The following is a 12567-nucleotide window of genomic DNA, read 5'->3' as shown; positions in this document are numbered from 1 at the left end:
TGACTTCTTACTGTGGAAGACCAGGACTTAGCTCTCTGAACTTAGCACATCCTCACCCCCCCCCCAATATGGTTATATCACAATTTTTGGTTTAATGAACACTCAGTGTTTATATTACAAACCTGTGCAAATTTTGTACACAGCATGGTTAATGTGTTAGAAGCATTTTCTTGATTGTAAAACTTGTTTTTTCTAACGTTTGTCATTGCCTTTTTATTTGTTCAGTTTTTATGTACCTACACAAATTCATCCTCCACATTTCTAACAGAATTCTAAAACTCTTCTCCAGATGGTCAGCTAAGTCAGGGAATCTCTCCAGTCCCTTTAGGAGCCTTCCAGCTCCTCATCCCCTCTGGACTGGCTGCTGTCCAGGTCAGCAGCCCAGCTGCGGGCCAGCATGTTCCTTTCACCTCTCTTCTGGGTTCCGGCCTTGTCTCCCTCTTTTTTGATTTACTCCCTCATTTCAAAAGAACATATCCTCCTATTGCTACTTCAGAGTAGTTGCAAGGAAGGTCGGTTTTCTGAAACCCGACAAATCTGAGAGTGTGTTCTCACATGTGATGGCTAACTTGGTTTTCATCATGGTTTGCACCTTAGGCTTGTGAAGCTTTGTTCACATTTTCAAGGTAAATTCCACATACGTTCTCCTTGCTGATGAATCACACTGTGTGTTTAGTGCTGGAGAATACGGCCATCCATATGAACAGAGCAGGTAAATGCTGATTTAAGTCATGGGATGTACAGGGGAGGGGATGTGACTGTCGGTAATCCCAGTCTTCTGTATGAGAATCTTTGAGAACATGTATTGAATGGGCAGCCGATGGTTCTGATTACAGAGGCAATAAGCTGGCTCCGTACAGTCACTCTGTAGGTTCTGTGAAGAGAGGGGTTTTTTACTATCAGTTCATGGATCCCCTGTGCCCACCACAGGGCCTGGTATATAATGGACCTTAGGTGTGAAGATTTGTTCCACGGAAATCCACAAAAGATATTTGCAGAGTGAGCACCTTTTCTATTGTTGTCATTGATATGTTGATAATCAGCATATCTACTGAGTGCCTAGGAGACTTTCTTGTAATTGAACAAGCCAGTGTTAACCTCTCTTTTTGATATCAAGGAAATTTAGTCTTAGGCTTTGGTAGACATGACTCATTGACATTTGCCCCATTTCTGCTTGTACATTCCCCACATACTTGGGATTGTTGGTTGTTGTTATTTTTGTTGTTTTTGTAAATATTTGTTTTCTGCCATATAGAATAGAACTGCCCTTTTTTGGTTTTGTGTTCCACCTTTAGTTTTGGGGAAACCACCACTGCTGGAAAGAAACTGGGATTTATTTGGGAAGGAGGAAGGGAAGTGAGATATCCACCCTAGTCTTCTTCTCTTATAAGATCTGGCAGGATGGGAAGTAGAGCCTCACCAAATAGTTTTTAGGTTTTAATTTCATTAAAACTTGAACCCAAACATATCAGGTAGACGTCTTCTTTTCAGCCTTCTAGATTTGGGGGCAGAGGGATTCCTCACCTAGCCAGGTTAACTTAAGGAGAGAGGGAGGTCTGTTTGTCCCACTGCTTTGGCCTCCAGGATGCCTTCCTTAGTCCTTTGTATTCTTAGAAACAAAGTCACCTCTTGGCAGGAATAAAGCCACTCAGATGCCAACAGTCAGGGTTTGGTTTCAAGTCACCAGCCTTGGGGAGGCAGTGCCCAATTTCCTTTGGCAAAGACAGCCCATGCTCAGTTCATTTCAGCCACTTGGGCACTAAGGTAACTCCTCAAAATAGAAACCTCTGAAGACTATCTGATGCATCTGTGAATAATTATGTTTGTCCCGAATTCTAATTTCATTTCTCAGAATTTTGAAAACGCTATTTAGCTTTTTTCTCTTTTCTCAAATCAACTTTCAGAAAAAGTAGATCTGAGTTAGAAGGATCTAGGCATTTATATTTTCTTCTGGAGATGGTGTGGTTGATATTTGCAGCAAATGCATGGGCTGTGGCATTGATAGATCCAAGTTTTATTCTTAACTTCAGGACTATTCCTGGGTGTGTGACCTCAGGCAAATCTGTTCATCTCTGAGCTTGTTTCCTCATCTGTAAAAATGATTTTAATAAAATCTGCCTACAGTGTCATTGTGAGGCAGTGACCCTGAGGTCATTGTATAGAGGTCACATTTATAGAAAGCACATTGTACAAACACTGAATGGACACAGTTCTCTTTCTTTCTGCAGACACAGGTGAGAGACCCACACTCCGAGCAGCTTGTAATGGGTGGGCCGTAATCAAGGATCTGAACAGTCACGTAGCTTCACAACTTGCTCCCAGCTCTTGGCTTATTTGTGTTTATTTTTCCATTGCTAGGCAGGAGGGATAGCTAAAGTAGGAAAGTTCTTTTGCTTCTACCCCAGGATCTAGTTAATCTCACATAATACACTGCAACAATAGTAATCTTAGCAGCTGTGATTTATTGAACACTTCTTGTATGCTAGGCCCTATGCCGAGCACCCTCTGTGCATTATTTCCTTTAATCTTCCAGCCTGTTCTGTATGACAGTCATATATCCCCATTGGACATATGAGAAAACTGAGATTTCAGGTTCTTGTCTGGCTCCAGGGTGCTTTGTACTCAGCACCTTGATTTTCAGCTATACTTTCATGGTCCCCACTGAAGAACGGTAAATTTTACCCTCCGGTCGTTCACCTTCCTGATCTCTGACACCTGGAGGTCCGGGCTGTGGTCCCTGAGTTACAACAGTTTTAACTTCACCCCAGCTCGGATTCCCTGGCCCATGGGAGCTGGCGAGGCAGAAGAGCTGGGAGTGAGGTGTGCTCAGCAGAGAGACTTGGATTCTATTCACAGGTATCCCCAAGGCTCTGCTTGTATTCCATTCTTTCCCGTAAACTCACTGCCTACAGACGCCACAAGAAGTGACAGAAATGGTGCCTCTCAAAGCCGGGTAGGGCTGGGAGCTTGCTACAAGCAAGGTTTGGATAATAAGGGTTGGGTGATGGACATGCAGACAGCCAGTTGTCTGGATAATGAAGGAACAACGCCTTTTGCCCTCTGCTCCAGTACTGGTAACTAGAGGACCAACAGAGGGGCCAGGCACGAGACATCACCTCCTCATGCACTGCCTCATCTCTGAGGGCCTTGCACCAGTGTCTGTGCTCTCAGCTTCACCTGTGTTGTTTTTTCTCCTCCTACCCACTGATGAGACTGGAAGCGCCTTAGCAGCAGTGCCCCATACATTTCTGCGGGCTTTGGTTTGCCTGTAATTGAAAAGATGATGTGATGACATTTGAGAAAATTTTAAAAAGATCAGAGGTACCTCACCCCTCCCTATAACCTCACTTCCCTAACATGACAATGGCTTCTACTTTATTTTAAAAGTTTTCTTCCAGCACAGCATATTCTGTTCCCGCGTGGCCGCATCCAGGTCTCAGGCCATCCTGAAATCCACCAGACAGCTGGAACAGAGGCTGGGGCCGTGTCAGAGCTTCACGTTCCTCTTTTTCATTTTACCTGATACCTTTTAGGGTTTTGGAAGCCTTGGTAAAGACAGCACTCTGATGTTGAGCAGGAGAGGGGCTTAGCCCTCTCCCGGATGGTGCTGGGCCCTGGCCACACTCCCTGTATGTGGGCAGCTGGCACCAGATGGGGTATTGGGCCTCCTGCCCTTCCACGTTGTGGCCAGAGATCCACAGCGTGTGGGTAGCAGGTCATGGGTGTAAACCAGCATTTCCTCAGGATATATTTACAGGGTTTTGTGAGCAAACAAGTTTGGGAAACTTTGAGCTATAGAAAGTTACACAATGTTTCTCTTCCGCAGTGCTTTTAACGTGTTATATTCAGATGAACCTCAAAGGAGAGAGGTTTTATGAGACATAATAGTAGCTAACATTTGTTTAGTGTCTACTGTTTGTTGAATGGAGGAGCTCCAGTAAGCTCTTAATATGCAGTACATCATTTAAACCCTATAGCACTGGGACTTCCCTGGTGGTGCAGTGGTTAAAAATCCGCCTGCCAACGCAGGGGACACGGGTTCAATCCCTGGTCTGGGAAGATCCCACATGCTGTGGAGCAACTAAGCCCGTGTACCACAACTACTGAGCCTGCGTGCCACAACTACTGAAGCCTGCGCCTAAAGCCCGTGCTCCACAGCAAGAGAAGCCACCGCAGTGAGAAGCCTGCGCACCGCAACGAAGAGTAGCCCCCGCTCACCGCAACTAGAGAAAGCCCGCGCGCAGCAACGGAGACCCAACGCAGCCAAAAAAAATTTTTTTAATAAAATAAAAAATAAAGAAATAAGCAAAAAGATTTAAAAAAACAAAAATAAACCCTATCGCACCGTTGGGAGGTAGGTGCCATCACTGTCCCCGTGTTGGAGGCTGGGGGGACTTACCCAGTGTCATAGCTGATGGGCAGTGGGCACAGAGTTTTGTGCTGGAGCAGGCTGAGCGCAGATTCCACCTCAGCCAGTACACAGTACTGCTGGCGAGCAGTTTGGAGCAGCCTTCTTTTATTTGGGACTTCTCATTCCCTATGGAACTAGTGCTTGGAAGGACTCTAGTTGGAGAAATGCCAGCGTAAACTTGAAAAGTGAATAGGGATTGGTGGGCGAATACTGACATGGGTTTCTCTTGTGAAGCCTGTTGGGTTCTGAGCTCCCTGGAACCCCTGTACCCCAGATGTCTTTGTGTCACATTAGGCTGGTCTTACTGCCTGTTCAGCAGGAGAGGCGGGCATGGGGGGGCTGGAGTATAGAGTTTAGGCCAGTGGTTCTCCAACTTGGCTGCATATTGGAATTCATCAAGGAAGCATTAAACATTACTGATGCCTGGCCTCATTCTCAGAAATGCCAGTTTAGCCTGGGTGGGACCCAGGCATTGGTGATTTTTAAATGCTCCGTGGTGATTCTGCTGCATCCTGGGTGAGAACCACTGGTTTGCCACACTCCTCTGTGGTCCGGTTACCATATCTTATACCAAAGCAAGGAGAAGAAAGCATTTCCATTTGTTAGTTAAATGACTTACCAGGGTTTTGATTTGTTTGTTTCAGTTTTTGTGAATGGGTGACTGGTCTTTTTTTTTACTGGTCCCGTATAGCCCTGCACCATGAATCCTCTCCATGATCTATACCCATGACTCTAACTTTGCACTGACAGTCACATATTGACCAGCCCTTTTGCAGAAGTTTTAGATTGGTTACTAAGGGGACTCGTGAGGCAGACACTCAGCTCTCTTATTCCTGATGGAAGAAGTAGGTGGGTACCATTGCTCAGAGCACTGCATTCATGCTGTTGCTAGGGGAGCTGGAGTGACAAGTGCATTCTGGGTGATGGCGTTAGCTGACCACACCCATACTGCTTATTGGACTTACACTGTAAATAATGGGCTCCAAAGGGTGTCACTGTCATTTTCACTTGAGTCAGGTAAAACTGGGTAACGGAATTGTTTCTAGCTTTGGTAGTTGGGTAACTTAAGTTGTTGTTTCCTACTGTGTCTACAAAAAGACTTTTTTAGGCACTTGGGAAAATATATGCCCTTGTGATAATAGACAATGATTGTTTTAACCCTAAGCTATAATGGCTTTTCTTAATATCTTCATCTTTTCGAAGGCACAGACCCGAGGCTATTCAAGGCGGAATTCCGGGATTTCGAGACTACCACTCTTTATGCAGCTCAAGATGGATGTGTCCCAGGTTGATCAAAGGGTTTGTAATGGGAATGTTTCTGTTGGTTTCTTACAGTACAACAAACACCTCTTCGTGCACATTGGGCATGCCAACCATTCTTACAGTGACCCATTGCTCGAATCAGTGGACATTCGTCAGATTTATGACAAATTTCCTGAAAAGAAAGGTGGCTTAAAGGAACTGTTTGGAAAGGGCCCTCAAAATGCCTTCTTCCTCGTAAAATTCTGGGTGAGTAAGACCTTGCTGTGATTTCAGTGGGTTTTGTCTGAACGGTCGCATCCCACACTTGAGGGCAGAACACTGGCTGTGGATTCCCGCTGACTGATCTGCAGGATCGCCAAGGGATCACAGACTCATATCCGTGGGCCGTCCTCATGCTGGCCTTGTGGTACATCCATGTGGTGACCCAGGTGGCATTTGCTCTCCCTGCCAAAGAGACACAGGCAGCTGCTTGGGCTTCAGGGCTCTCTCATGCAATGACAAGAAACTTTGCAGATGGCTGGGGTCACAATGGCAGACGTGAGGCACTTAGACCCTCTTTCTGTTTGTTCTCACACCATTAAGCAAAGCGACCTATAAATTCCACTGGAGCGTAGGACCTGAGGCAAAGAAGGGGCTTGGGTGGAGCTGAAGACATGCTCCAAGATTTTATAAGTGTCAGAGAGAATACAAAATGGCTCTGCCCATTACGTGCCTCATTTGTGCTTTAAAACACCAAGGGCACATTCCCCCAGCTGCTGCGGCTTCCTGCTGTCCCCCGGCCTCTGAGGAGAGCTTTGCTGTCCCTTCTCCACTAGTCAGGCCCGGGCCAGGGGACTGCTGTTGGGTCAGGGATGTCACAGCAAGCGTAAGGATAATGTGTGTGTACTGGGGGCTTAAGAGCAGAGGACCTCCTGGCACTGAGCGTTTATAACTCCTCAGTCTTGACAAGAATAAAAAGAAAATGGCTTCAAATGTTTGCGCTTCTTAGCGTGGCATTAAAGGCCCTAAAAGAGCTGGTTCCGGGTGTTTCCCTTGCTGTCTGTCCTACGGGCCGCCTTTGTGTGTGAGTGGATGGACTTTTTACTTCTCCTCCTTTCCCTCCTTCTTTTGAGGTGGTGGCTTCTTTATTATAGCACCTTCCTCACTTAAAACAAATGGTTGATTTTTCTTTTAGTCCTATCGCGTTGTGTGCTTACTCAGTTCCCATGCTGTGTCATAATTATTTGGATGTGTGTCCCACTCCTCTCTGGGCTCGACTGCTTCCAGACACCTTATTCATAATGGTGGCTACACTGGTTGAATGCCTGCTGTGGGCCGGGAGCTGTGCTCATGCTTTACATGCATTTTATCCAGTCTTCCCAGTGTTGACTGGAATTTGCCTCATATCCAACTAAGAAAACAGAGACCCAGAGATTACAAAGTACAGGCTGCACCAGGGTGGGGACCTGGGGTTTGAAATCAGATCCGTTTGACTAAAGTGCCTTTGCTCTGTTTCCTGGCTGCTTCATGCCCCCTGGACCCCACCCACAGGGTCTGTCAATCGCTCTCCATATCTGCGAAGCTAAGCAAGCACCTGGCACAAAATACTCAACAATGGGGGAAACAGATGAACTAAGGAAAAATTAATATTTTAAATTCCTTGGGAGGAAATTTACATATTAAATTTAATTCTTTTAGCTTTTTTTTTAATCCTTGAATGGTAACTGGGTTTCATTTGTCATGCTTCCATACTGAATTTGGATCGTGGACGTAGCCTTCTACTTAATTTAATGTTCTTGGGATCAGTAATACATGTGGACACCCTGAAAAAGCACTTCCTTTTTCTAAACAGTCACTTCCTTTTTCTAAATTAGTGGCTGCCACCTAGTGACTTGAATGGTGTTTGGGGGTCAGTTGTATGATAACACAGCAGTTTTCAAAGGGTGTTCTACAGACACCTAGGGGGTTCCTCAGTATCTTTTCAATGGGCTGTCAGGTCAAAACTATTTTCATTATGACACTGAGATATTATTTTCCTTTTGAACTCTGCTGATGTGCGCATTGATGGTTCAACCATAATAGGGTAAAACTGCTGAAGCCTTGGATCAGTCGGGCTGGGTTGCATGCACAGTTTGGGGGCGCTTTTTTTTATATAAATTTATTTATTTTTTATTTATTTATTTTTGGCTGTGTTGGGTCTTTGTTGCTGCGTGCGGGCTTCTCATTGCAGTGGCTTCTCTTGTTGCAGAGCACGGGCTCTAGGCACGTGGGCTTCAGTAGTTGCAGCACACGGGCTCAGTAGTTGTGGCTTGCGGGCTCTAGAGCTCAGGCTCAGTAGCTATGGCGCACGGGCTTAGTTGCTCCGCAGCATGTGGGATCTTCCCAGACCAGGGATCGAACCTGTGTGTCGCCTGCATTGGCAGGAGGATTCTTAACCCCTGCGCCACCAGGGAAGCCCGCACAGTTTAAATTAAAAAAAAAAAAAAATCAGTCACACCAAGAATGTCCTTTATGAGGTTTATTATATCTTGAACCTAGAGTACACACTGAAAATGAACGCAGTGAGCCTGCCTGCTACACCAAGGAAAACAACTGATAATTTTTGTTGCCAAAGATAAAATTTGAGCTTTCAAGTAAAAATAAGAATTTTGGAAAACTTGTATCCACTTTGGTGAACTTGACAGCTTCCCAATATTTAAAAGACTTTTCTGTTGGAATCCACGGTCATATTAACAAATGTGATATTTTATTTTTATACTGTGTAAGATAAACCAATGGATTTTAATGTAACAGAGTGTGAAAAGTTCATTGATATGGTTTCAGACTCCACACTATAGCTAACCTGTAAAAACTACCGCTTGTCAAGTTTTGGTGTAGTGTCAAAGAAAAATGGCCACAATTATCTGAAGAACCTATTAAAATACTCTTCCCTTTTCCAGCCACACATTTATGTGAGGCTGGGTTTTCTTCATGTATTTCAACCAAAAGTTGAAGTACAAATCATGACAGATTGAATTTAGAAGCAGGTATGAGAGTCTAGGTATTTTCCATTAAGCCACACATTAAGTAGATTTGCAAAATGTAAAACAGTGCTATCCTTCTCACTAATTTTTGTTGTTTTTTAAAATATAGGTATGCCTAATTAAAAAAAGATGTATGTTAACATCCAATGGGCTTAATATTATTTTTAAATTAGGTAATAAATATTTAAAATTTTTCTCAGTTTAAATTTCTGATATGGAAAATACAGCCAGCTATAACCTTCGGAAACAAAAGCTCTTTGAGGTCCTCAGTAAATCTTAAGAGTGGAAAAGGGGTCCCAAGATCAAAAGTTTGAGAGCCACTATTGTGAAGGATATAAAAAGAGACTGTTCCACCCAAATGAATTAAAATTAATCAGAAATTGTAGATAAAAATAAGCCATTTTCAGTGCTTTCAAATTAAACAGTATTGGTTTTTTTGTTTTCCTTTTTTTTTTTTGGCTGCGTTGGGTGTTCGTTGTGGCGCGTGGGCTCAGTAGTTGCACCTCGCGGGCTTAGTTGTCCTGCGGCATGTGGGATCTTAGTTCCCCGACCAGAGATCGAACCCACGTCCCCTGCATTGGAAGGTGGATTCTTAACCACTGGACCACCAGGGAAGTCCTCTATACAGTATTGGAGTTTAATGATAAGATTTCTTATAGTCAGCATGTTGTTTGACTATAAAGTGGAATGCAAAGTATTAGAAAGTTGTTTTTGTTTTTGCTTCCAAAATTTTCCATTTTACACAGGGGATGATTTTAATAAATGCTTTCAGTGATGGGACCCTTCAGTCATGAATCCCCAAATAATGAGGTCTAGATTTGCAGATGTTTAGAGTGTGGTGGCTAGTATGAGATTTGCAAATGTAGAAACAATTACTCTGAGATTAGATATTAGTTTATTAAATTAAGATTTGCGGAATTAAAATTGAGGTCTTCTATGAATATGATGGAAGACGTTACTCCTTCAGTATAATTGTTAGCAGTACTTAACCTTTATGAAGAAATTCAGTTCTGCCTATGTTAGAATAAATGAGGAAAGGCAGTTTGAATTAGGTTTACAATTTGCTGCAACTTGAAATCTCATTGGCTTCCTCTAATGACTGAGAAAGCATGAATTACACTTAGACTCTCTATCCTTGAATGTCAGTGGGTGTTTCTTAAGTAGGCTTAATCTTCCTTTTGAAATTTCTTTCATATTAGCAATTTGCTTCACAGAATTTCATTTTTGTGTGAATTCAGTGCCTTTCAACAGAGGTCCTATCCTCACGTCTCCTTTCTTCTCCTCCCTTTTTCCTCTTTCTCAAAGTGCCTGCAATCTCCAGGTTGTCACCATCAGGCTGACTCTTAGTTTGTTCATAATGATTGCTCCATGTCCAATCTGGGCTCATTCAGGCTAGACCAGCTCAGGAGTTTGCTGTGGGAGAAATACTGAGTCCACCTGAGGTACCCGCACTTACGCCCAAGCTGTGACCCCAGCTCTTTGCCAGGGGACACTGAGGTAAATGGGATGGCAGTGAGTCATGTAGCGGTCACTCCACTGGCTTCAGGGTGGAAGACTCTGGCCCCCCAGGACTCAGGCCCCAAAACACAAGTGAATGGCAGAGCCACAGATGCCAGTGTGGGTGCCCCTCCACCCTGTGAGCCTTAATGGCATGGGACACCCAGGGGCCCCTGTGAATGGCTGTGCATCTGGGGAGACCTTTTTTTTTTTTTTTAAGAGCCTTACTGAGGTATCATTTACATACCATAAAATTTTACTCATTTTCTGTGTACAAGTCAATGATATTTAGAAAAATTTGCAGAGTTTTGTGGTCATCACCACTCTTAAATTTTAGAATATTTTTATCATTTCAAAAAGATGCCCAGTGCCCATTTGCAGTCAGTCTCTATTCCCACTTCCAGGCCCAGGCAGCTACTAATCCACTTTCTGCCTGTACAGATTTGCCTTTTCTGGACATTTCCTGTAAATGGAATCATTCAGTGTGTGGTTGTTGGCATCTGGCTTCTCTCACTTATAATGTTTGCGTAGCCTGAGTCAGTAATTCGCTGCTCTCTGTCGCTGAATACTATCCCACTGTATGGATAGACTGCATTTTACTTATCCATGCACTAGTTGATAGACTTGTGGATTGTTTCCACTTTAGGCTTTTATAAATAATTCTGCTATGAGGTCTTTGTGGACAAGTCTGTGTGTGGACACATGGTTTCGTTTTTCTTGGGCAGCTAGCTATGCAGGAGTGGAGTTGCTGGGTCTTACGGCAACTCCGTGTTTAGCTTAAGAAACTGCCCAACTGTTTTCTAAGGTGGTTGTACTACTTTACAGTCCCAGCGGAGAGATGTTAGGGGTCACCTCCTCCTTTGACCGTTACATCTGCAAGTATTAGGATAGGGAGAGATGGCAGTGAGTATGGCAGGTAAGGGACCAGTGGGAAGCACCAAAACAAGGGACATGTAAGGCTAGTTAAGGTGTGTTCAGGTACATCAAGGTGCTTTGCAGCTGGGCCCTCACTTATATAGGAAACACAGGTGGGTGGAAAATGAGGAGAGAGAGGAATCAGGGGGGTTCATTTGTATCAGTCATAGGGAGCAGTCAGTGGTTTCAGCAATTTTTGAGCCAAGAGAGTAATAGGATTCTTTTTACTGTTAAGCAACTTTCTACATTTTGCCTTTTTAATTTTTGTTCTTTAACTTCTTCCTCTTATGACAGTCTCCTGTTTATTTCCTTTCTCTTCCTTCTTGCCTACTTTTTATTCACTCCTGTGCATTTTAATTCTACTCCACATCTCATTACAAAGAGAGGAAAGTGAATTTGCTGGAGCAGGAGAGAAGGGGCTCCTCTCTTTTTCAGCAGTGTGTGACCGTGGCTGTTAATGAGTTCCTCCTTTGAACCAGGCCCTGTACTAGGCATAAGCACGTACTTGGTATTATTTGAACCCTGTGAGGTACATGTGATTATTCCCACTTTACACATAAAGAAACTGAGTCATGGAGAGGCAGAGTGATTTCTGCAAAGTCACACAGCTAATTGATGCCAGATCTGCTGGACTCCGGAATCCATGTGCTTTCCACGACGTCTATGCGTGGAAGCCAGTGCGGGTACCTGAAGTGAAGCAGTGTAGTTTCTTTGTGAAGGCCTGTCAGTATGGGGCGCTCAGGTGTCTGTTTACCTGGGCACCAAGGTGAGTAGACTACTGTTACCAGGAAGTTCAAGTTGGATCCTGAGTTTTAGCAGAGAGATCAGTGCAGCCCTGGTAGCTGCCTGTGCTGGGAGCAGCACCTTCGTGTTCACATGTTTACAAAGCCAACATCATAACCTTCTAGGCAGTTTTCAAGATCTATAATTCTTAATTCATTTCTAAATGCACCATGAATATGGCTTAATGTGATACATGTTTATGTAGTTTCAACCAAGGAGTGCATTAAATCTGGCATCCTCCTTTTCTTCCTTATCCAGCACCCTTCCCTGTAGCTAGATGTCATTAGATCCCTAATACCATTATTAATGACTACATAATATCCTCTTTACTGGGTGTATCATAATTTAACCATTCTTATTAGACATTGATTAGGATTTTAGTGTGTGTGTGTGTGTGTGTGTGTGTGTGTAGGTATATGTGAGTTTGTGTCTGTGTGTAAAGAACCAAGTTGCTTTCGAAAGTTGTCAAGCAGTTAATAGTGAGTCTATCAAGGCATCTTCATCAGCCTTGTGTGGCATAATTTAAAAGAAAACAACTTTCTGTTGTCACTTTGGTTTTTGGCTTCCTCTACATCTGCAGTTATTTTTTCTTTCCACTCAAAGTCTTTAATCCTTCCTCACTCTCTATAGAAACAACTATTAATAAGGTTAAACATACTGTGTTCCCTCGATTCTAAGACATATACTTCCCATGTC

General features: G+C 43.7%; 1 protein-coding gene across 15 annotated transcripts in view; it reads left to right on the top strand.

Annotated features, from left to right (window-relative positions):
• TEAD1 (TEA domain transcription factor 1) overlaps positions 1 to 12567 on the top strand; it is a 267284-nt gene that overhangs the window by 220954 nt on the left and 33763 nt on the right. For 13 of the 15 annotated variants that reach the window (XM_057553374.1, XM_057553377.1, XM_057553375.1 and 10 more), the window contains one exon: positions 5747 to 5920. The exons of the other annotated variants lie outside the window; for them this stretch is intronic. In XM_057553374.1, coding sequence (XP_057409357.1) covers positions 5747 to 5920 — 174 coding nt within the window. The remainder of the gene's footprint in view (positions 1 to 5746; positions 5921 to 12567) is intronic. 15 annotated transcript variants of the gene reach the window in all.

This window comes from Balaenoptera acutorostrata, chromosome 9 (genome assembly GCF_949987535.1).
Source record: "Balaenoptera acutorostrata chromosome 9, mBalAcu1.1, whole genome shotgun sequence".
NCBI lineage: Eukaryota > Metazoa > Chordata > Mammalia > Artiodactyla > Balaenopteridae > Balaenoptera > Balaenoptera acutorostrata.
Note: the sequence above shows the minus strand (reverse complement) of the source record. Positions and strands in the feature narration are given on the sequence as shown.